General features: G+C 42.6%; 1 protein-coding gene across 13 annotated transcripts in view; it reads right to left on the reverse strand.

Annotated features, from left to right (window-relative positions):
- The window catches only part of AKAP13 (A-kinase anchoring protein 13), a 324,413-nt gene that overhangs the window by 54,772 nt on the left and 244,079 nt on the right, over positions 1-25,562 (reverse strand). For 7 of the 13 annotated variants that reach the window (XM_059180048.1, XM_059180050.1, XM_059180047.1 and 4 more), the window contains 6 exons: positions 22,312-22,377; positions 20,326-20,518; positions 16,920-17,028; positions 9,093-9,221; positions 4,774-4,816; positions 2,672-2,804 (listed from right to left, as the gene is read on the reverse strand). In XM_059180048.1, coding sequence (XP_059036031.1) covers positions 2,672-2,804; positions 4,774-4,816; positions 9,093-9,221; positions 16,920-17,028; positions 20,326-20,518; positions 22,312-22,377 — 673 coding nt within the window. The remainder of the gene's footprint in view (positions 1-2,671; positions 2,805-4,773; positions 4,817-9,092; positions 9,222-16,919; positions 17,029-20,325; positions 20,519-22,311; positions 22,378-25,562) is intronic. The other 6 variants (XM_059180056.1, XM_059180055.1, XM_059180059.1 and 3 more) reach the window with 3 other exon arrangements.

The following is a 25,562-nucleotide window of genomic DNA, read 5'->3' on the forward strand; positions in this document are numbered from 1 at the left end:
TTGACAAAGGAGATGCTCGGACACAAAGGTCAACTGATATAGACGGTCGGGGCTGACGGACTCTGCTGTAACAATTTCCTTCTTTCCTCCTGCCTTTTTCTCACTCCCTACTAGCAAGCTCCCGTCCTTTGAGTTATTGAAAAAGTTATAAAGACACTGTTCAGTAACGGTTAGATTTTGTTTGAGTGAACATGAAATGAAGTGTGCTAACTGCTAGAAGTCAGCCCATAAAGAGGTTATTTAGTTACTATTACCTAGTTCTGTGGCCTAACGCTAGTTCTCTGGGCTTCAGTTTGTAAATACGGAGGATGAAACTTTTTTAAAGGTCAGGTTCCAGTTTCTAAATTTGATCTTACATGGTTTTGTTTATGCCTGTTTGTATTCCCTTATTAACATGACCTGTGGTGGAGTCATTGCCCTGCCCTGGAAATTAACATCACTGGGGAGATGCACAGAAAGGGAACTCTCCACTTATTTATTTACTGGTCTTCCAATTGAAGATCCCACATTTTAAAAACAGAACAACAAAAACACCAGACATATGTGAAAATGTCCAAATAGATCATAAAACTTCTCAATAGTAAAGATGAAGGGGCGCCTGGGTGGCTCAGTGGGCTGAGGCCTCTGCCTTCCGCTCGGGTCATGGTCTCAGGGTCCTGGGATCGGGCCCCACGTTGGGCTCTCTGCTCAGGGGGGAGCCTGCTCCCCTTCCTCTTTCTCTGCCTGCTTTCCTGCTTGCTTGTGATCTCTGTCTGTCAAATAAATAAAAATCTTAAAAAAAAAAAAAAAAGTAAAGATGAAGATCTTTAGTTCTTTAGGAGCACCTGGCAGAATGCTAAGACCATCTACAGAAGTCCTGTGATAACAGCTGGCTAATTTATACTGGTCTTCACAAGGAGGTTTTCTTTTGTGGACACCAACCAGTGTCCAAGCCAGCAGTGGTAAGTCAAACACATATGGCTCTTATTTTAAGCCTTGCTGCCAGTCTGTGGAACACTGATGAACATTCTGCCCCCTTTAACCTGGATTTTTTAAATGATAAAACAAGGGTATGTCTGAAGTTAATACTTGTATATATGATTCTTCTAGAAACAATCTGCTAGAGTCCTTGCATTTTTTCCTGTTTCCCTCCTGATCGGCTCACCTTCTTCTCCTTCTGTACCTGGGCAGGAATGAAAGCACAATTCTGGTGACAGGTTTTGTGGAAAAATTCCTGTGAGGACTGAACCTAGCATTTACTAAAAGAAAGAGATCTTATTTTACAAAATCTTGTAAAATGCATTGGCTCTACTTCTACCAACCCGCTTAATGAAGGGCTTAGAAAGCTTGTTGTATTTTGTTGGGGGGGGTGAACTTTTACCATAATACACTTGAGTTCAGTGTTTGTTCATTCTCTTACTTCTATGTATGTACATACCATGCACACGTATACACACGCATATATATAGTGATTCCCTGGCAAGAGCTCTTTTGCTGATTTCCATGTAAAAGCTTTTTTTTTTTAAATTTATTTTGCTGGAGTCTGGATGGGTGGCAGGGGAACTGGGAGACAGAACGTTTTTTCCCACTGATCTAAACTAAATTGGTTTTGGTTTTGCACTGGGCATCAGTGTAAGAAAAGTAACTTCTTGTCTTCTTTTTTTTAAAAAAAAATACATTGAAAAAAATTAGAAGAGTAGCGATCTCTATGTGGGATTATTACAGGTGGTTTTTATCTTATTTTTATATTTTAAATATTCCTATAAGTATGAAAAAAATAGACAAAAAATGTTGAGGTACTTTAACATAACCTCGCTCACTAAGGAGCATTCACTGCCACGTGCAGATCCAGTTGGGACTAGACCTAGGTACCCACTTTCGTCTTTAAAGTTCTTGTAATTCTCTGTGGGACACTCTAACCTCTAAAACAAACATAATATTTATATTGATAAATACTACTTATAGATTTATTTTTATACTATATTTATATTATATGTATTATAATATGTAAATTATGTATTATATAAATATTTAAAATATGTATTATATATTTTAAAAATCCCCTGATCTTGGCATCAAATCCTCCAGGTACATTTTATTTTATTTATTTATTTTTTTAAAGATTTTATTTATTCATTTATTTATTTGAGAGCGAGCAAGTGAGCACACACGAGGCGAGGGAGAGGAGAGAGAGAGGGGCCAACAGACTCCATGCTGTGCGGAGCCCAATCTCGCAACCTCAAGATCATGACCTGAGGTGAAATGAAGAGTCAGAGGCTTAACTAACTGAGCCACCCAGGCGCTTCCCCCCACCCCACTTTCGGGTACATTTTAAACCTGGTTTACCGATTAGAGCATGTGCTTGAGATCTGAAGCCACTGCTGGGGGCACAAACCCAGATACAGCAGCTCACTCCCAGAAAAGGGAGATAATCTCTGCCTTATGATATAAAATAACATATGGAAGACTCTTAGCATACAGTAAAAACCCAATTAGTGATATCACCTTTTGTTACTATTTTTCTTGCTGTTTTATTTCTTCAAATATTAGGCTATTTCAAAGATACTCTCTGGGTTTATTTCCTTACATCCCCATAATTTAATTGCTTTCTGGGTGTATGTAGGCTGTGACAGGAGCCCACAGGTGAGCGACTACGGCGGCCACACAGGGAAGCCCCCACAATGGTACTTACTCTGCTCTTCTTACTGCTGGACATTTTATTCTTGATGTAGCTGAATGTACGACTGACTTTTGTTCCACTCTTCCCTTCAAAATCTTTCTTGGAGGGGCTTTGTGGCAGGAAACTATAGGTCTCTTCTGTTATGCTAAATAAAAACAAGGAAATTGATTAAAAAAAAAAAGACTACAGAATTTTAAAAAATTGAACACAGATTAAAAAATACATTTCTCTGTAACCATGTATCATTTTAGCTTCAAGTCAGAGTCAACTTATATATACACACATGAGAATGGGAAGCAGAGCAAGAGAGGGACAGAGGCTGCCGAGTGGTTCCACTCCGTCGGAGCCGAGGACAGAGCACACCACAATGCCCACATTCTGGTGCTAAAACCTGGCTCCGTTTTCTTGTATCAGCCACTAAGGTTTTAGTAATAGATTTTCAGTGACCTGGTATGAAGCAGAGCCTACCTGTCAATTACTCATTTATTATTTTATCTGAAACTTCTTAATCTAAAATAGCACTCCAGGGCGCCTGGGTGGCTCAGTGGGTTAAGCCGCTGCCTTCGGCTCAGGTCATGATCTCAGGGTCCTGGGATCGAGTCCCGCATCGGGCTCTCTGCTCAGCAGGGAGCCTGCTTCCTCCTCTCTCTGCCTGCCTCTCTGCTTACTTGTAATTTCTCTCTGTCAAATAAATAAATAAAATCTTTAAAAAAAAAAAAATAAATAAAATAGCACTCCATTTACAAACACCTTTGCAGCAAACAGGTGCTTGCGAAGAAACTCGTAAGTACAATAATGGAATGATGGATACATTAATAAAGGCTGCAGACAAAGGAAGTTTTAGGACTGAATGCATACTCAGGTTCCCTAAAAGCAAAAATCATGTACTTTTTTCGTCTTATGGCCCATGGGGCAATCAATACTGGTGCCTACCAGTATGGGGTTTGCACAATTTTTGGAGGGAGGAGAGTGTGTAGAAAGACCGATTTGAGGAGTTTCACACCGATGCAAATGTGCTGATCTCCCCGCGCTCTGGAAGGCTGCAAAGAATCTGTGATGGACACGTTTGGACCTTAGGAACTCCACGGCGGTTGATCTCCTCCAAGAATGCTGGGCACATGTATACACAATCCATTACATGGGAAAGGAATCCATTTATATGACGTTTCTTAGGTGTTCCACAAACATTATTTTAAGAACTTTTCTGCAGAAAAGCTGGGTTTACCTCAAGGGCCTCTGAGAGAGGACAGAGGCACACTTCAAGAGGGGGAACAATCCTCTTCAACCGCCAACATCTGTTTATGTGTAAAGGGCTATTTACAGAACAAAGCAGCCTCTTACATTACGGGGGGGGGGGGGGGGGGGGCAGTGTGAGAACCTGCTCCGGAGGACAAAAGGATGAATAAACTATGACAGAAATGCAAGAGAAGCATTCATCCCGAGAGCCACAGCTTATGCCTCTGTGAAAAGGAGAGCAGCTTCAAGTGCAGGGCAATAACCAGAAGCCCCACTTATGCACACATCAGAATCCTTCAGAACCCCCTAAGCATGACAAGAGAAATATAAAAGTAATCAGTGAGCCAAAATACTAATCGTCTGCCTACTGTCAAGCAAAGAACCAATTCGCTTGGACAGAAGTATGCATCATATCCGTGAAGGCAGAAGAAAATGACTTTTTGGGAAAAAATAAAAAGCTTAAAATGGGTAAGGCAGCAATACTGAACAGGCGAGAGTGCGCGCGCATGCACACACACACATACACACACACACAGAAAGAAAATGTCATCAGGCTTAGGGAGGAGTAATTCCTATAAGCAGAGTACAAAAGTTCACAGAGTCAAATACAAGTGTGTCCTCTCCTGAATAAATGCAAACATGGACTGCTACAACAGTGTAGAGAATAAAAGTAAAAGAGTCTTGAGGACATTATTTGAAAAGGACAGAGCCTTCTTTACAAGCAACTTGTAGCCATTATTCCAAACTGATCACTCAAGGAAGTAAGAATCTCAAGAGTTGGATTCACTTCTTGGTCGGCTTAGTTAAATGTCCTAAGACACTTTGGGTTTCCTTCACTTTGTCACGGGGAAAGGAGCATCAAAATAAACGTGCGTTACCTCTCAGTCAGGTTGGCGCTGGTACCGTGGAAAGGCCGTGAATCTGGAAAATAGAAATAGGAGAGAAAACATTGGAACCAAAGGACTGTGCCTGGGTGACAGAGCACATGTTTAGAACGTTCACGAGGACACGCAGAGCAGACACAGCATCTGAAAGCCAGTGCATGGGGCCTTCTCTAAGCAAGGGTTTGGAAGAAGGAAAAATTCAACTCAAGCAGGAGGCAACAGGAGCAAACTCTCCACAACAAAAAATTTAATCCAGGATTCAAGCTAGTAGTGAACAAACCCCGAAACATTTTTTTTCCTCATGTTCAAACACAAGAGACAGGTTGAATTCCCGCTTTTGCCCTTTTTCTGAGATGACATCACAGGAAGAACATAAAATCGAAAATTATACATCGTATTCTGTTCATTTTGCTTTCATATGTTTCCAAACAAAAAAATCTAGCTAATGTGTATCTGATATATTGGTAAGCATTCCTGGAAGGAAATGGAGTAGTGGACAGGAAAAGAGCAGAAGAGCTAGCTTATAAGGTCTTGGTCTTGTCACTAATTTGGGGTGAGATCTCTGGATTTCATTTCCTCATCTGTGAGACGAGGGACACACAACGCATGGTAAGGTCCTTGCCAGGCCGACACTGACAATTTATAGGGCAGACGCATCCTTCCTCCTTCCACGACGACCAGACCATAAAGTGAAGCAGGTCATCACAGCTGAGGCTAGTCAGGCTAGTCAGACATCGGGGCAGTAGTGGCGCAAACAGAAAGAACACTACATTCTTTTATCCATGACACGAGCATCAAGCTTGAGCTACTTTGGGACTAGATGAGGAGGTCTCAATCACACACTGACAACTGGTTTCCCATTTTTAGGAGATCAGGTTAGAAATAATTTCTGTGTGTAATTCCCCGTAGGCCAAGTCTGTTCACAAGTAGCATAGCTGTTAGAACGTGAACAGAACACACACTTCTTCCTTCGGGGGGTTTCAAGCACCTGAGATTACTGTGAGTAAAATTTTAATCTGATAGAGATTTGAAGATGTTCCATGACCACCATTTATAACTCCTAAGTGTCCAGCCTACTCTAGATTCTGAGTAGAAACGCAAAATGGCAGTAAACGGCAACAAGTGGGAGTAATGCCTAAGAAAGTTAAAAATCAACTCTAAGTTTTCAAAAGACTGCTCTCTAGGGTCAGTCTTTCCTTTTGCCTATTTGGATTCTTTTTCTACTTCACTTACAATGCGTGGCAGTAACAGCCAGCTGCGAAAGGTGAACAGAGTAAGATATGGGATCTGTCCCCGAGTTTCTATATGATCTAGGTGTGAAACTGTCAGGTGTTTACCCTCAGATGCCTTAGTTTACTTAAAAACCAAGAGTATGCAGGGTGCCTGAGTGGCTCAGGCAGTTAAGCATCTGCCTTTGCTCAGGTCATGACCCCAGGGTCCTGGGATCGAGCCCCATGTTGGGCTCCTTACTCAGTGGGGAGCCTGCTTCTCCCTCTCCCTCTGCCTGCTGCTCCCCCTGCTTGTGCTCTCTCAAATAAATAAATAAAATGTTAAAAAAACAAACAAACACCCAAGAGTATAGTTTAGATCAGGGACTTTAAAACCTTTTCCACCCAAGGAACCTTGTATGGTAGAAGCACCATTAAATTCTCTCACACGGACAGGACTCTGCTGTACACTAAAGCGATCACCTGGAAAGTCACCACCCTAGTAATAGGAACAAGTAAAAGTAAAATTCACAATGAGGAAAAATACCAACCAGCAAGAGCCTGGCCAAGAGTAAGATCCCAGCAGATTTCTGTCGAATAAATTAAAAACTGAACAATATGTGACTAAGTCCTGGAACAATCTTTGACGCTTACAAGGATTTCCAACCTTTCACAGCTGAAAAAATTTTAATTCATTTGCTGTGACCTCTTAGATGTGGTTCTGAAAACAGTGATTAATCTACCAATACCTCTGAGATCCCTAAAGTGTCATCAAGTTTTCAGTGCACCTAAGTGGATGACATAACCAACACTACTTCTACGGTAGAACTACAGACAGGAGCAGGGGGTCTGTCACTGATGTTGGCGTGTGAAGCATCATGGCAGGTCAACAGTGTATTTCAACCAGCTTTTTCTTAAAGTCCCGAAGTGACCTGCGAACCTAATACACGGTAACATTCCAGGGTGAGAACTACTGGATGGACACAGTCAATATTTTCAAAGTGTGCCCCATAGAACACTAATCTTATGAGGTGTTGTGCACAGTCAGGCACCCCTTGGGGTTACAAAGCTAGGAAGTTTGGAAAACACAGCTCGTTGAACACTGCCTTGGAAATTCACAAGGTGCACATTAACATCTGAAACCAGCTTACCTGGTTTCCTAAATTTATGTGGCCATGAACCAACCCTTTCTTTTTCTTCCTCTCCCCTCCACCTCCCTGACGCCCACTGGTATTTTTGAGTTTAAGGAACATGTTTTGAGGAATGCTAGATGCTTGACTGATTCAAAGGGCTCTGCAGGCTTCCATACTTTTGATTCCATCACGCTGGGCTAACTGTATACCCAGTGCCGTTTTATATTAACAACGGTGTACTGGGCGCCTGGGTGGCTCAGTCGCTAAGTGTCTGCCTTAGGCTTGGGTCATGATCCCAGGGTCCTGGGATCGAGGGCCGCATTGGATTCCTTGCTCGGCGGGAGATCTGCTTCTCCCTCTCCTACTCCCCCTGCTTGCGTTCCCTCTCTGTGTCTCTGTCAAATAAATAAATAAAATCTTTAAAAAAATTTTTTTGTACTAGTGGTAGAAGAAATGCCACTGGGACCTTTGTTTTAGTGGCCATATGCGGACCTATTTCCTGGGCTATCACAAATACTTTGAGCTGAAACAGGCTTGAGATTTTCTGAACACTCAAAGTTGTAAGTGGGTTCTCATGACTTCCCTCCTATTACAATCGGTATAAAGTAAATATCTCATGGTGTGCCTATTTTACCAAACATCTTTCAATTGTGAAGAAAGGACTGAATATAATAAGACCTCCAATTAAGAGAAATTAAACTTTCTTACTATACATAAGGTGCTTTTCTGTAAGAACAATGCAGAGAGGTCACTCTGAGCTTAATATTGCTTAATTATAAAACTTTAATATTTAAATAAACAGACACCTTCCGTATTTACTGCTGAAATGTAGGGTCAGCAATGGTAGGAATTAAGGTGTCCAATTATATGAATATTGTAATTCCCTGAGACTCTCTATTCGTTATATAAAATGAAAACAATTCAGGGGCGCCTGGGTGGCTCAGTGGGTTAAAGCCTCTGCCTTCAGCTCAGGTCATGATCTCAGGGTCCTGGAATCAAGCCCCGCATCAGGCTCTCTGCTCAGTGGGGAGCCTGCTTCCTCTTCTCTCTCTCTCTGCCTGCCTCTCTGCCTACTTGTGATCTCTGTCAAATAAATAAATAAAATCTTAAAAAAAAAAAGAAAACAATTCATTATTTACCTTTACTATAGAAATATTTTTTCCATTAAAAATAGCAATCCTGAAAAATTCAAGAAATCTTGCATAATCGGAAACAGCGATTTTCATGGAAAAGGGAGAGAGTTCATTTCCTTTCCAAACTTACTAAAACTGATACCTTATAAAGGTTTTAAACTAGGCATTATCAGTGAAGAATATATTAATCTGAAATCCACACTGTAGTAAAAGAATTGAAAAATAAAAGTTCCGAAAAAGGAAGGAAGGAAATCATCTATAATTCCCACCTCCTAATTCATGGGGGTGTGGCCTCAAAGGAAAGGTATTTCTTTCTTTCTTTCTTTCTTTTTTTTTAGTAATCTCTATGCTCACCGTGGGGCTCGAACTCACAACCCTGAGATCAAGACTCACATGCTCTAGCCAGTGAGGCGTCCCAAGGGAAAGGTATTTTTAAAGACATGTCTGAAAGCTGAGAAGGAAAAAGTTTAACATTAGTTTTAAACACCAGAGGTGGCTATCAGATGTCCCCAAAAAAGCAAAACAAGAGAAAATGAAATTTATGTTATCCAACAGAGATCTCCGTGAAGTTAGTGCTCATACCCACGGGTCCGAGGTGGGACAGGAATGCATCCTCGTGCCCTGCCGTGAGGACTCCGGGCCAACCAGCGCAGGTGGTTACAGAAGACCAAACTGTTTCAGCCGGGTTAACTTTCACAGCGAAGCATGAAGACAAGTGATTTAGAAACGGCGGCGTGCAAGGGTTAGAGTCTCCAGACGATTTCTCAGCTAAGCTGGCAGCATTCTCAGCACGGGCCAGAGCCTGAGAACAGCCACCAACACTGAATCCGCTTACTTACTAGGCAACTCCTCCTCCTCGTCACTCGAGTAAGAAGAGCCAGGAAAGAAAAGGGTTTTAGACTTAAGAAGGTGTGGAGAGATGCGGACGGAGAAGGACACCCGCCTTGCTGGCTGCATCCGTGGCTGGGCTGGGAAGTGGGTTCACAGAAGACATTAGTGTGTGCAGACTGTTCCAGAACAACGTCAAAGGTACCTCACACCAGTCTGAACAGAATCATGTCATGAGCCCGTTTGCTTCCAGGAAAGGCTGTCTAGGCCAACAACGTATCTAATTTTCATCTTAATTTCCAAATATGGAGAATTCCAATACAGCCTAAAAACTTCACCCAACAGACACCTACTTGCTAGAATAAGGAAACCAAAGTCCATTACTTTTAATGGTCATAATTTATAGCTGGAGTTTTCTCCTTCAGCGCGAAAACATCTGGAGCGGCGGTGTTTCTCACGTTCGGTGCTAGTCTCCCTCACCCCAAACCTCCTCACTCAATGTCCTCCCAAAGTGCAAGGTGCATTCCGCGGACTGGCAGCACTTCCCTGCTCCCCTGTGGGGATGCCCGCAGGCCGCACAACCTGAGCCAGTGTGGAAGTGGGGTCCTCTTTTCCTCCACACCCACTCCTCCTCTGGCCACCTTCGTTTGCAAAGTGGTACCTCACACCTAAAGAACTACTCAGAACAGAAACCCGGCACCGCCCTTGACGGCCTCTGTCCCACCTCGCTCAGTCCTTTTGATCCTGTGTTCCGGCCCCTCCGCTCCCCAGCGCTGGTGTCAGTGCGGTCTCTCTGAAGGGTCTGAGTCAATCCACTCCGTCACCTTAAATCCCCCCACTGCCCTCCGACAAGAACCCCAAGTCCCCCTGTCCTGCTCTCCACATGCAGGCGTGCCTCACTTTACAGCACTTCCCTCGCAGATGTCGCTCTTTTTACAAACTGAAGGTTTGCGGCGACCCAGTGTTGAACAAGCCATTCTGCTAACAGCACTTACTCACTCCGTGTCCACAAGCTGTCTTGATAATTCTTGCACCATTTCAAACTTTTCATATTACTGTACTTGTTATGGTGATCTGTGATCAGGGATCTAGTGTGATTGTTTTAGGGCGCTACATACCATGCCCATATAAGACCGTGAACTTCAGCGAGAATGACCAGCCATTACCCACTGCCCCCCACCCCAGGCCTCCCCAATTCCTAGACACAATACTGGAAGTAGGCCAATTAATAACTCTACAAAGGCCTCTGGGTATTCAAGTGAAAGGAAGAATCACATGTCTCTCACTTTAAATCAAAAGCTAGATATAACTAAGTGCAGTGACTAAGGCCCGTGGAAGCGGAGGCAGGCTGAGCTAAGGCATATGGAAGCTAGGCCTCTTGTGTCAAACAGCCAAGTTGTAAAGGCAAAGGAAAAGTTCTTGAAGGAAATTCAAAGAGCTACTCTGCTGAACACATGAATGATAAAGAAAGGGAAACAGATTTATTGCTGATATGGAGAAAGTTCTAGTGGTTTGGATCATAGATCAAACCAGTCACAACATTCCCTTAGGCCAAAGCCTAATCCAGAGCAAGGCCCTCCCCCTCTCTAATTCTGTGAAGGCTCAGGGAGGGGATGAAACTGCAGAAAAAAATTCTGAAGCTAGCAGAGCTTCATTCAGGAGGCTTAAGGGAGGCAGCCAGCCCCACAGCACCAGACTCCATGGTGAAGTGGCAAGGGCTGAGGGAGAAGCTGCAGCGAGCTCATTTGGGAAGGGGGCTCCACTACACCACGGATTTGCAGTGTAGACAAAGCAGCCTTATCGTGGAAGAAGATGCCATCGAGGACTTTCATAGCTGGAGAGAAATCAGTGCCTGGCTTCAAAGCTTCAAAGGACAGGCTGACTTTAAGTTGAAGCCAGTGCTCACTGACCCTTCCAAAAACCCTGGGGTCCTTAAGAATGATGCAAAATCTACTCTGCCTGCGTTCTGTCAGTGGAACGACAAAGCCTACGCAACAGCACATCCACTCACAACATGCTTTACTAAGCATCGTAAGCCCATTCTTGAGATCCACTGCTCCATAAAAAACACACTTTCAAAACAGTACTGATCACTGACAATGCACCTGGTCACCCGAGACCTCTGACGGAGGTCGACAAGGAGACTCGTGTTGTTTTCGTAACATCCTGCTGACACAATATCCTTTCTGCAGCCCAGGGATCCAGGAGTCATTTTAAGTCTTATTGTTTTAAGAAAAACATTTCATAAGACTACAGCTGCCACAGACAATGATTCCTCTCGTGGATCTGGACAAAGTAAATTGAAAACCTTCTAGAAAGGATTCACCATTCTGGATGTTCATAAGAACATTCGTGATTCATGGGAAGAGGTCAGCATATCACCATGAATGGGAGTTTGAAAGAAGCGGATTCCAGCCCTCATGGATGACTTCGAGGGGTTCATGAAGTCCCTGCAGATGTGGTGGAAACAGTGAGAGAACTAGCATTGGAAATGGAGCCTGCAGTGGGACTGCACTGTTGTGAGCTCGAGATCAGACTTCAGCAGAGGAGGAGTTGTTTCTTATGGATGAGCAACAAAAGTGGATTTTGAGATGGAATCTACTCCTGGAGAAGATGCCGTGAAGATTATTGGAACGACAACAAGGAATTTAGAATATCCCACTAACTTAACTGATATAACAGCAGGAGGTTTTGGGAGGACAGCCTTCAATTTTGAAAGATGTTCTACTGTGGGTAAGATGCTACCAGACAGCATCACATGCTAGAGAAATCGTTCATGATAAGAAGAATCCAGCTCTGTGGCAAACTTAACTGCTGTCCTGTTGAGAAATCGCCACAGCCATCCCAACCTTCAGCAGCTACCAACGTGGAGGCAAGACCCTCTACCAGCAAAAAGACTACAATGCACCGAAAGCTCAGGTGATGGTAGTATTTAGAAATAAGGTATTTTTTAATTTAGGCGTGTGCACTATTTTTTTAGACATGTTACTGCACACGTGACTACAGCACAGTGTAAACAGAACTTCTATATGCACCGACTGAATTCCCCATCTCCTATTGGTCTCAACTTCGAGATTACTTCTTCCCAGTAAGCCATCCCAGTCGGATGCTCCTAGAAAGCCCAATGTTTCTTCCACTGGCTGCATTCATCACTTCCTATTACATGCATCTGGTTCCCTTCTCTGCATGCATGGAGTGAGGAAAGAAACCGTACCTCTAAGCTCATCTCTCTCCTACCACTGTCTAGCCTGGTAGCTGGCAAAGACTAATGCAGATGCTTATTGAATAAATAAAGTAATAAATGAATTTCCCTCTGTTAGGCTTTCTGAAAGCTTGGTGTCCTAAATGAAACAAAAAAGCCCTAAACCAACGTAATACCCCACACAAATACTAAGTGATGTGAGACTACAGTCTGCAGCGACATCAATAACCGATCAGACGGCTGCTGGCACGAATACATGCACACTGGCTTTTTGGGGCAGTGACCACCTAGTACAGCTAGTAAGGTACCCTCTTCATGTACTTTCTAAAGTTATTTCCAAATGTGAAACAAATTCAGGAAATGAAAATGAGCTCTCTTATTACACAAAATCTAAGAGTATGCCCTTTTGTCACAATTTCATAGATCATAAGGAAAAACCTATTTGTATAACTATCTAAGGCGTATCCTCAACATGAGTGGAACATGTATATTCTTTGAGATAACACACCGGGAAAAACGAAGGGAAAATGACTTCTCATTAAAAGCTTCTGAGTTGGGGCGCCTGGGTGGCTCAGTGGGTTAAAGCCTCTGCCTTCGGCTCAGGTCATGACCTCAGGGTCCTGGGATCAAGCCCCACATGGGGCTCCCTGCTCAGTGGCGAGCCTGCTTCCCCGCCCCGCCGCCTGCCTCTCTGCTTACTTGTGATCTCTGTCTGCCAAATTAATAAATAAAATCTTAAAAAAAAAAAAGCCTCTGAATTAAAAAATATCTATCTAATGGGTACAGTTCTCCTTTTAACCTCACCACTACTAACATTGTTAGGACCTTTCCGGGGATACAATCAACCAAGCACTTTTTCTACTGTTTGTGAGCATCTTCTGAGTATAAGCAATGAGATGTTTTAAAATATACTCTTGAGGGCGCCTGGGTGGCTCAGTGGGTTGGGCCGCTGCCTTCAGCTCAGGTCATGATCTCAGGGTCCTGGGATTGAGTCCCGCATTGGGCTCTCTGCTCAGCAGAGAGCCTGTTTCCTCCTCTCTCTCTGCCTGCCTCTCTGCCTACTTGTGATCTCTCTCTGTCAAATAAATAAATAAAATCTTTAAAATAAAATAAAATATACTCTTGAGGGGCGCCTGGATGGCTCAATGGGTTAAAACCTCTGCTTTCGGTTCAGGTCATGGTCTCAGGGTCCTGGGATCAAGTCCCGAGAATCGGGCTCTCTGCTCAGCAGGGAGCCTGCCCCCCCCCGACCTGCCTCTCTGCCTACTTGTGCTCTCTGTCAAATAAATAAATAAAATCTTTAAAAAAATAAAATAAAATACACTCTTGGAAGTGGATCATCTGGAATAATGAAATTATTCTGTGTATGGAAAGATGAAGTTGATTCTTAAATTCTACCAAGAAAGCATCTATGTCTCCTGGCAAGCTGAGGGTCCCCAGTCCATGCTCTCTGATGCAAGAAGGAGAAATGGGGCCAAACACATCTCCAGGAGCAGTTTCTCTGAAGGCATTTCTCCACACGATGCGGGTACCTTCAGGGCTAGTCCCACTCCCTAAAAATATCATCTGGCAAGATGCATTCATCATGTCCCCCCCAAGACAGGACAGCCAAGGCATGAGTGAGGACAGCTTCCCCACCCATTGTGGTTCCCAAGAAAGCTGTCGCCTGTCTACTTTCCACTTCAGAAAATGACACAAAAATCCATTAGTCACCAGCTTTACTTGGGATTTTCCTCCACATCAATACATATCAGAAAATGACCCCAACTTGGAAATAATGAGTTTCTCTATTTTTCTCTTCTAGAAAATGACCCAACAGGCATTCCAGACAACAGGCTCAGGAGACATACATTTTCAGAAACGCCCAAATGTTAACAGCTGTGAAAGGCTGCGGCAGAAGCAGCTAATTTCTTTGAAGGAAGAAGGCACAGCACAGGTAGAAGCTGGAAGTAGTGAAGTAAGGTTGATCTTAGAAAGTATTTTGTTCCTAGACAAGCATATTCACAAGACACAATGACTTAGAGACAATGAGGGATGGCGTTCTCGTTTCTCTGTTTATATGCTGGTCAGAGACAGACTCTGGCACTGCTCTAGCCACTGTGACCTCACTCTGTAACAGTACCAACTGCATATTATAAGCCAGGAAGTATGCCAAGGACTTTGTGTAAAAGCACATTTAAGCCTTATCACATTAGTACCCCTGTTTAATCAAGTAACTGACACAAAGAATTTTACCATTTAAACCCAAGGTCACACCACCACCAAATGTGTGCTTACAATAAAACATTAGTAAAACATTTTAGGCGTCCCGAATGCTTTAAGGCTTTAAAATCACAGTGTAGATGTTAGTTATGATCCTTTCAGCTAGGAAGACCATGACCAGAGATGAACCAGGCAGAGTATTTAAGTGATTTGGGATGCGATTTTAAGCGATTCTGAGTCTGTGGCAAATGGAGAACTGTCCAGCAACCGTGACGCTTAAAGGCAGAGCACACAGGACACAAGGTTTAGTCTTCTGCTCAATGGCCGGAAGTTTCACATCTGTGAAAAAATTTATCATGTTTCTAGAGGAGAATAAAAAAAATACACTTGGGAAAATTAATTTAATGTATATGGGGAGGGACTAAGGAGAAACAGTGCTATTAGAATTGATTAATCCTCCAATTACAGCACATGCTAACTCAGGGAAATTGTGGGGCTAGCTAACTAACTACGACTTAATCATCCAAACCTGCGTGAAAATGTACCACCTGAATTAGAATGAGGGCTCCCTACTCTGACCAAAGGGTTAAACACTGGCTTAGAGCTCTACTCTCGACAACAGTCTGCTAACTCACTTCAGTCCCCTCAGAGAGCAGAGCAGAACATTTCCCAGCAACAGGAGGAAAAGCTCCATGTGCCAGAACTCCTGGCGCTCCAGGACAGTGTTTTCTGGGAGTTAGCCGCATTATTTATAGGGTTTGGCTAGCAACTGAAAACACAGTCAAAAACCATCTTGCGTTCTGGAGGAAAAATTAATGAAGTGTTTCATGCACGAGGCAAAGAGTGTGTCACAAAATATAGGAAAAAGATCCCTCGGTGGGACCCATTCTGTTGGTGTTGGGTATCTGTTGCTATGGGAGTAGACTCGCCGCCATGACACCGCACTCGCTAGTCATGGACGGAGGCTACACGGAGCTGAAATGTCTCCCTTAAGACAGCCTCCCTGTGTTTGGATACTGAGCTCCAGCAGCACTCCAGGATCACCAAATCCAGTATTAACTACTTCGTTATAATAATTTTCATTCTATACCAGCTAAACCTCTAACCCAAAGCCAAATCAAAACAAAACCCAAACCCAAACAAACACAAGGAAAGCTATCCCAGTTGCAGTCCTGCGGGGTCACGCCTGCATCCTTGAGAACACGTCATCAGTAGGCACACCAAACAGGCCAGAAGTCCTGATCATGAAAACGAGGATAAGGTTAACAGAATCATCAATCATGTCTTAATTCCAGTGCGGAAATTAAAAAGATGAGGCCTGCATTAAGTCAAGAACTGAGACCGAACATCTCCCTAATGCAGGGCAGCTGCTTCCGTCCCCAACTCTTTTAAGATGAGTTGTATCTGAGGACACTGAAGAAGCCCCAGAAACACCACAGAATTTATTTATTCCCTCTGTCTCAGCCTCCTGAACACACAGTCTTTCAGCAAATAATGGACCACTCTCCCCTTAATGAGCATTTAAATCTTAAATCATGATCTCAAACTGTAACTACTCATGGGAAAAAAGAAACCAAGATTTAAAAAATAAAACAAAAAGTTGGGGTTTCTCAAAGAACAAGCTGCCTTTCCATGGCAAACATTTAGATGCAATTCGAGTGTTTCTGAGCATCTTTATTTGCAAAGGCCCCATGCTGACGGATGTCAAACATCTATCTCACTTCCCCAGCCAGTGGGTCCAAAACCTGCAGAGGGCGCCCTTCATCATTTGCAGATGTAATCCTTTTGGCACATGCTTAATCAACTGAAAATGTGCCACTGTCTGTCTTTGTCCTTCATGAGCGAGCTTGACATTTTTGAAGAGGTCAGGAAATTAATATTGGATAACTGTACTACGGTAACAGAACAGAGTATCTTTCAGACATAACAGCATTGTTTGTAACTTATTCTCCAGGGTTTGAGAAAAACACTTTAAAGGAAGGGATAGAGAAAGAGAGATTGATAAAAAGTTATGACACTTTTATATAATACATACGTGTGTGTGTGCATGTGTATACACATACACATATATATACATAAATTAACATTTGGGAGACTCCAGGTTATGATTACGATAACATTTTAAGTCCCCAAACGTGGTAATTATTTGCACTCTTGTACTATTCTTAAAGTCTGAAATTACTTCAAAATAAAAAGTTTAAAGAAATCTGTGTTAAGTTTAGGCCCAAGACTATAATGCCTTTAATTAATAAAAGAGATTTTTAGGTGGGAAAATTCCCTAAAACTGAACTGTTACCTTTTCTATTTAAATGAGCCATTTGGAAGAAGAGGCAGGCAAATTTTGAAAGGTAACGCTCCAGGGTCTTCAAGTGAGAAAAATGGTAGAGAAAGTGTTTAAAATATACTTAATTAAAAAAAAAAGTAATGTACTTACGGTCCAACCCAGGATGGCTGATTGTCATTAACGAGATGGATTTTGTTAGTGGAGAGGAAATGGCTGATGTACAGTAATTGAATCCCTGTTGTTTAGCTCTGTGACATGCCTGTGAAGTAAAACGAAACAAAACAAAATTGAAGAACAGGTTCTCAATACGGGCTCTCGTTATTTCTGAAGAAGCACAGAGCTGCACCTTCCGGCCCAGCCCAGGAACAGGAGGCAGTACACAGGAGGGTAACAGCACAGGCTCTGCAGTCAAGACTCACAGGGCTCGAATCTGCCCCTGCTACTTAGGAGCTGCTAAGCTTCAGAGGATTTACTCAGCTTTCATGAACCTTACCTTTCTTCTTTGTAAAATGGGAATCACGGGAGCAGCCATCTTGTACAGTGGTTTCATATCCCTCACAACACTGATGTTTTAAACTTAGTACGTGCTGGGGCGCCTGGGTGGCTCAATGGGTTAAGCCTCTGCGTTCGGCTCAGGTCATGATCCCAGTGTCCTGGGATTGAGCCCCGCATCGGGCTCTCTGCTCAGCGAGGGGCCTGCTTCCCTTCTCTCTCTCTGCTTGCCTTTCTGCCTACTTGTGGTCTCTGTTAAATAAATAAATAAAATCTTAAAAAAAAAAATAAACTTAGTACGTGCTTAGTAAACATCCGCTGCATCATCAGACAAAAATAACTTCACTGGAAATATTAAACTACACAGAGTAGTTCTATTTCTTCAAAAGCCTAAATATCCTTTCTAGAGATACAGTGGGATATCAGTAATATTATTTTTTGATTTTAACAAGTTGGACACAGAGCTGCAAGTGAAAAGTGTTTTAAGATCAAGAGCAAGGCAGCTGTGCATCTGGGAAGAAGTCTAAATCTCTTTCATTTCCTCTTCTAAGATTAGACCGTTTCTACAAGAAAAAGACGGGGGCTGAAACCTGGCAATTTATCTCCCTCAGTAAATTCACAGCAGCTTCAAGCCCATGTAATGCAACCGACACCAGAAGCCCCTGGAATTCGAACCCTACAAGGACAGTCCACCCCAGTACTTGCCAGCACTCTTCCCGTGGTTGAGGGGCTCCCTCTCCTTTTGTTTTCAGAGAGCCATTTAAAATTGTTATCTAACTCTGTCATGAACCCCCTCCCTTCACAGGAAGCTAAAACCTGCACATGCTCAAAGAGAAGTAATGAAAATGTGTTACTACCATGATTCAACTCAAGTGCGCCAGAAACTTCTGATTATTTAAAAACTTGTTCCATGGGTAACCATGGAGTCTGAGGCAAACAGTTGCTATGTTTCAAGTACAACTGTGAGGTCTGCGAAATGACATCAGTGAAAGGCAGACAGACCTTCAGCAGGAAGCTGGCTGCAGGCGACTTGTCCAGATCAGAGATACCAGAGCTCAAATACCCACTCTGAGGTTACACACAAGACAAGAAGTGTGGGTGAGCAGAGTTCCAGGAAGGCTACTAAGCACAGAAAACACGAAAATGTCATCAACTTCATCTAGGAAGACTAAATCAGAAAAGCCATTTTAGAAAGACTTCAGTGGTAACTGATATCACTTACTAACAGATAAGACAGAGGATCTCTGTCCAATTCCTACCAATATGCGTTGCAGAAAAGGTTTGACATAAACAATATTAAGAAAATTAAAATGTCCCCATTTCCTCATTAAAACCTGTCTACTTCAAAAATGTGGGAAAAAAACAGGGAGACTAACAGCTAAGAATTCCGAGATACTGTCCAGCTAGTGGCCAGTTATGAGGTCTCAGGTGAGTCGCTTCAAATGGGCATGAAGTTCTCACACACGGACTTATGCGGAATCTGAAGGGACATCCTGGCCCTAAGTCTAGGGTTCTAGGGTTCTGTTCATAAACCCCCAACTTTGGTATTTTGTCCGGTCTTACAATGGACTTCCAAAGGATTCTATTCACGTGAAATGCGGTTTACTCTTCAGAGTCTCCACTTACCAAAGATGCTCTTGGCAAGTCATGAAAGAACTGTTTCCATTTTTCACTCCCTCTTTCTCTTACCATCAGGTTGAATAAATTTAAATCATTTGCCTCAATAAATATATTCTCCATGCTCTTTTAAAAAATTTCATTTTTTAATGAGTTCATTTACTTTTTTAATCATCTCTACACCCCATGTAGGGCTCGAATTCACAACCCCAAGATTAAGAGTCATATGCTCCACTGACCGAGCCAGCTAGGTGTCCCTATTCACCATATTCTTGTTATTTTTCTTAACTTTTTCTGAAGTATCAGGCCCAGAAGACACGGGTGGTGGGGAAAGGAGATAACGGGGCAAAACTCCTTTGAGCCTTCAATTCAACTTTCATTTGGCTGAAATTCTCTTGGACCTTCACATAAGTAACACATTCACTATTAAGGTAATCCTCCAGTGCCCAATTTCTCTTTGGTCATATCACTGCTATGTAGTGGGGTATAACAAAACAAAAAGTATAAAACAAAACATTAACTGTGTACGTAAAACCCTAAGTCACCTACTCAAAGAGCAGGCTGTTCAACACTTTGGTTGGTTTGTTTAATTAGAAATGCTTCATTCTATTTCTACCTAAAACTCCAGTCACCTACATAAAGACAGGTGTTTAACTCTGTTGTCTGTGTAATTAGAAATGTTGCATTTGCACATGTGTCACAGAATTCGCCTAGAAATCAACCAAGAGTCCCCTTGGCCCAAGAGAAGGATAAAGGACGGGGAGCAGAAGTCTGCCAAAATCTAAAACCATGTGATTCCAGTTCTCAAGGCAAACTCCCTGAGGACCGGTCCCGGGTGGTGAGTGACGGAAGGAAGAGCCTAGAGGGACAGCACTGGAAAATCATCTGACTGGCTTTGAGGAAGGCCAGGCCCTCCAAGAGGGAGCTTCAGGTGAGTGCCTGTGGCAGGCAAGAGGGCATCAGGATGCTCTCTGAAAAAATCTGATGGTGACAGGAAGCAGAGAAAAAGAAATAGCCATTTCCTAGGCAGTGTGAGAAGACAAAGAATAAGATTTTTCCCCCCCAGGAAGGGATAGGTTTTTTAAAAATTAGTAAATTTAACAATGTTTTGTAACACACTTCAAGACTCATTTTACTATTGGGATGATAAAAGAAATCCTCAGGTAAGAAGAAAAAATTCAAATTAATATCCTGGATACTTTCCCAATTTAAAAAAAGTCTGCTTTGACAGAATATTTAAGTCGATGCAGATTAATGGTATTCTTGAATTAGCATTAAGTGGTAAAAACTTGCCTTGTGCTAGAGGAGTGTATTATATAATGCGTAAGCAATCACAGCCACGAGCCTTATAGTAAGTCTTGCTTTCTTTGCTCCTAATGTGAAGACACATGTAGGGAAGTAAAGTGAGTTTTTCCAAATTAGCGGTATATACCCACTTCAGCCTTACCTGCTGCTCAAGCATCCTGTGCTCTCTCTGGCCTGATTCCAGATCCTCTTCTGAAAGTGACATCAAAGAGTCACCCCTTTCTTCACCACCGAAAGGGTGCCTGAGCTCTTTGGTGTTTAAGGAGTTCACATCTAGAGATGAAGATGGCTTGTTTCCGACACCAGCTCCTCCTGTCAAGCCTTCTAGGCTGAAACTGAACAGAGAGTGAAGGAGTTAGTTCATTCTATTTCTGAGTCTCCAGAAGGAAGGAGGTTAAGAAATTGCTTCAGGCGTATATTATTTCTATGTCATCGAACAAAACTATCGTCAAGGGCCTGGCGCAAATGAGTGCTGCCTACCTTCTCCCCACAGGTGTTGGTATGCTGAGAGAGGACTGCATTTAGATTTTCTTTCCTCATTCAACCTGCTCAAATGGTGACCATCTAAGGACATTTTCTCAAGATTTTTTTCAGTATACCATCTGGATAGACCATATTATCTTACTGAACTTTCGTTTATGTGTGGGTTTTTCCTTGATCTGATGTAATTCATCTTTGCCAAAATCTACCTCAGCTAATGCCAAAGAATTAAACGGCACAGAGAAAACAGGCATGTCAATCCCTCTCAGAAGCTGAACAGGGACACCTAGACTTGCCCTTGGGTCAGTTAAGTGGACCATTACAACTTTACCTTCAACTACAGTCTAGCTGACCTTTACTAGTTCAGTGTGTGCCCACCCGAGGGACCCGAGTGGTCTTAGGAGTAGCAGCATCTGTGCACATCTGGTTGGTCAACCACTAAATGGTGGACAGGCTTCCTGAGTTGCAGACAGGTGCACGGGCCACCTTAAGGAACAAATGGTGAAAAGCTGCTAAGTATAAGAGTTTTAATTTAATTTTTTGGTTTTGATACTGACCCCAAAAGGGGGCAAATTTAGGGCCTATGATCCCTGGAATAATGATGTTGTGGTCTGCAGAGTGAAGAAAGCATGTGGTTTGTGAGCAGGAGACTACAGACAGCAGTCAGCCGCGTACCCACCTTCCTGCGGGGCTGCTAGCCAGAATAACCCACACCTGCTACAGCTGCAGCGGGAACTGCCTTCCAATAAGCAAGAGAGCAAAACAGAGCTGGAACCGACCATGTCCTTAGTTATAAGCAGGTGGAAATGCATTTGAAGGTATACGGACGCTATTCAGCTATCTCTGCTCAAACTCTACAGTTAATTCTACAAATAATTCACGGACGCCAATCCAGAGGGCTTGCAATTTGCTTTTTATATTTCATAAAATTACTTATTATGAACTGAAACCATATGCTTCTATTTTTCTCTAGTGGGTCACTTAAACAATAGATTTTTTTTTCTTCTTTCAATACGACAATAGAAGTCATGATTAAGTACAAGTAAATGTGTCTCTGTGAAACTCATTAGCAGTCCCAGGGATAAGGAGACACGCTAAATGAAGAAGAAATTTAGTTTTCTATTGTTTGTAAAGCCTGAGAAACCAGCCTATCATTACCCACAAAACTTAATCCGGAAAATGTTTTAGTAATTAATCTGTCTGCTTAGTTGAGAGAATATGAAACAGTGAGGAATCTGTGAATTTGGAACCTAACAAGAGAGGGGATTTGGAAACACAACAGAAGTAAGTGTGCTTATTGGCTGCCTTGCTTCTGCCATGGTTTTTGTCAGGATATGGGAATCAGGACAGACCAAAAACAAAGACAGAAGTGGTCTACCATACCAGATCCAAGTCTGTGCAGAAAACACCAAAGCTACAGCGACTGGAGACAAGCAGGATGCATGAGGGTACACCATCCACCTCCTAGTCTGTGCCCCTTCAAATGGATTCGTGGTGCCCAAAGCAGAGGCAACTCAACACCACACTCACAGGCGAAGCCGGCTGCCATATGCATTCTAGCCGCACAGAAGCAAGCTCCCAGCCAAAAGCCCAGGTGCTGTGTTTTGGGACTCCCCCTTTGGTGGCTGGATATGGAACGATACCGTACCTTCTGTAATTAAAGTCAGCACTCAGGGCAGCAGAGTAGTGCACACCAGAGGGACACCAGCTCATACTGGGGAGGACATCAAAAGCAGAACAGAAATGGAGGGAGAAAAGAGGAAACAGGGACAGGGTTATTGGGTTTGAAAAGAAAAGCCATAGTTACAGACAGATGGATTTATCTGATCATCAAAAAATAAGGAACGTAACATTTAGAATTCAGAAGAAGGCTAGATAGAACAAAAACCACAGAAACTTAAAACTGCCCTACTAACACCCATCTAGACAATGTGCTGGCCATGTCTCTGTCAGTTCGGTACAGGGTAACAACTTTGAACAAAGAACCCACTCTACCCGTAGCGCCCCCTCCACAGATCAGGGGTGTCCCCACCACCGGAGACCATCTCTCCGTGCGCTCCAACATGCCACCCTCAGACCTCAGTGGCCACGGTGAGAATCCTGGGCTACACTCAAGTGCCGCTTGACTAAAAGGGACAACGAGAGATTGCACTGGGGTAGGCTCACTGGGTCCTCAATTTTCTTCTCGTTTCCAGTAAGGCTCAGGAGTCTTTCCTCAAAAGGGTATCTTATCAATACTCACAGCCATCTTTAAACCCTACTCATTTAGCTCTTGGGATGAAGATTCACCACATCACAATGGTCACATTTCCTTGTATTTTAATGATAATGAAGGCATGTATGTTATTCAAAATAAAAGGAATTCTATGGAACTGAGTTAGAAATGTGTCTTAATTTTAGGTTTGCATCCATTTCCCCCCACAAGATTAAAAAAAAAAAACCAAAACACTCCGTTTGATCATCTACTTTATCTTGGCACTGCTATTTACTCTCAAGTGCGAGGGACAGAAAACCTAGGGTTGGAAATACCATATAAATATAACCAGCTAAAAAAATAACCAATTCAAAATTTCAGGTACTCTGTAAAGGGAACTGCCTCAGTAGGTCAGGATTTCTGACTGACAAATCAAAAATCAGTTAAAAATACACTGCTACTATTTGGGGCCTTAAAACTCTTAAGTGACATGTTTTTGTTTTCAGAAGGAGGAATGACAGTAACACCCCCTCAATTCTCTCTGGAATCCTGCAAATGGGAAGATGTACAGACCCCAAACCACTTGAATACCTTGAATATATTTAGTAACTTTGTTTTGATAAGTGGGGGTTTTCTGGCAGAGGAAAAGACACAAGGAAGGTGGTGAGAAAATAAACAGAAGAACTACCCCTATGAGCCTTCTAAATCTTTAAAAATCATAGCACTTAAAAATAACTTCAATAGTAAAACACTTAAAATCAGGTTAAATTAATAAATAGCACAAAGCTCAAGGGCAGAAGCAGAAGGAAAAATTAGCATTTAAGACACATCTCCAGTCTGATAAGCAAAATCAGACTGACTTGTAATTTGCTCGTGTGGGGGAAGCAAGCCTTGATATAATTTTAAAACACACACGAGACTAAGAAGTCCATTCTCTGAATTATTCACTTCATTCTGAATCTCTAAACTGTAATAAAAATTTTAAAGATATCCAACTTATTCAAAACACAACATGGTAAATCAGCAACTGAACATACATTACCAAATTATCATTAAAAAACAAAAACAAACAAATAAAAAACTCTCCTACAGATTTAAACATCCCTCTTTACTCTCAGAAAATGATAACGATGTGCAAGAACAGGGTGAAATTTAGGATGAAGAGAATGGAGAGCGACAGGGAGACAGGAGGAGGACATGATGGGGGTCCTAAGGCTGCAGGAAGGAAGCTGCTGGTGGTCCTTCAGCAGCAGCAGACCTGACCCTCCTAGCAGAGAAGTCCTATCACGAGAGTGTTCTGAGAGCATCCTCCAATCTCCTTAATTCCTCTATTACTGGGGGTTACATTTAAAGGTTCTCTGGCCTCATTTTGAGATACAGAAAATATCAGATTCTTTAAAAAAAAAACCAACACACACACACACACACACACACACACACACACACACTCATACAACAAACAATGCACAAATATCCTACTCTCCACCTTTTAACAATTGTGGGAATGTTCCAGTTTTACTAGCTAAGGCTTCATACAGAATTTTAAATTATACTTCACATTATTCCTGCATTAAAATGACTACAGGCGAAGTGGAGTCTGGTGCTGTTGTGAAGCTCGGTGGGCTCCGTGGGACGGCATCCAGCAACCCGCCACCTTCCACTGTCAACGAGTGCAGGCTTCTAGTACGTTCCTAGTGAAGAGCCTGACTGGAGAGCCAACTAGTTCTCTCAAGGGTTCAGATGCTTCTACGGAAAAGGGATTTAACGACTTGATCCCCTGGGAGAACAACTCAACCAAGTCACGATCACCTGAGGCTCATGGGGTATTTGTATCTGAATTCAATTCTGCGCCTGAAATCTGGGTGGGACTCGAGGAGGAACCCACTGGAAAAAGACGAAGGGGGAAGGACCACTCCCCGCCAGCTTCCCAAGGAAGAGCTTCGGCTCAGAACTGAAAACATGGCTTTACAGATGTCTCCCAATATGAGAGGCTATGTGTAACTCTACCGTCGTTTTGGGATTTCTGAATTCCGCCCCCCAAATAATGAAAGGAAAGGTCATTACTGACGATTTCTGAACACAGTAAAACTCAGCATCTGAAAAGCAAATCGGCATTTTTGGACTAGAAATGACTTTTCAGTTCATAAGTTACTAATTGTTAGCTTTAATAAATGTTACCTGACAAAAAATAATTAAGGAATTATTGGGAGATGAGCTGATGACTCTTGTTTTCAGAAATGACTACATCAACAAGGGAGTAGAGATGGTCAAGGGGCCTAGAATGTGTTGAAAAGTGTTAGGGCCTGTGTGTCAGCTCACAATTCTTTCTGGTTCTTCCCCCTTTTGGGGGGTGGTGGGAAGGGGAAGAAAAAGCACTCCCCAGCGTCCGCTAGTCAGGCGCAATCAACGTGTCTGAATTCTCCTAGGGACAGTTGGGGAGCCCTGATTATCAAAGTGACCTGAACATCAGTAAGTACAAGATGGAAAAAACACTAACCAAAGTTTCCTTTAAAGATAAAAATAGAATAGGAAAAAATTTCAGACTCACAAAACCATTTCATATGCAAATGGACATCAGCAATTAATAAATACCTATACTTTATTTGCCTGAAGCAGACGTGACATTATTGTAAAAGACGATTTAATCACGGATCAAGCAAAATGAGATGCTTGTTAGTAGAAGCTCGGAGGCAACACAGTTAGTC

The sequence above is a fragment of the Mustela lutreola genome, chromosome 7 (genome assembly GCF_030435805.1).
Source record: "Mustela lutreola isolate mMusLut2 chromosome 7, mMusLut2.pri, whole genome shotgun sequence".
In the NCBI taxonomy this organism is placed as follows: Eukaryota; Metazoa; Chordata; class Mammalia; order Carnivora; family Mustelidae; genus Mustela; species Mustela lutreola.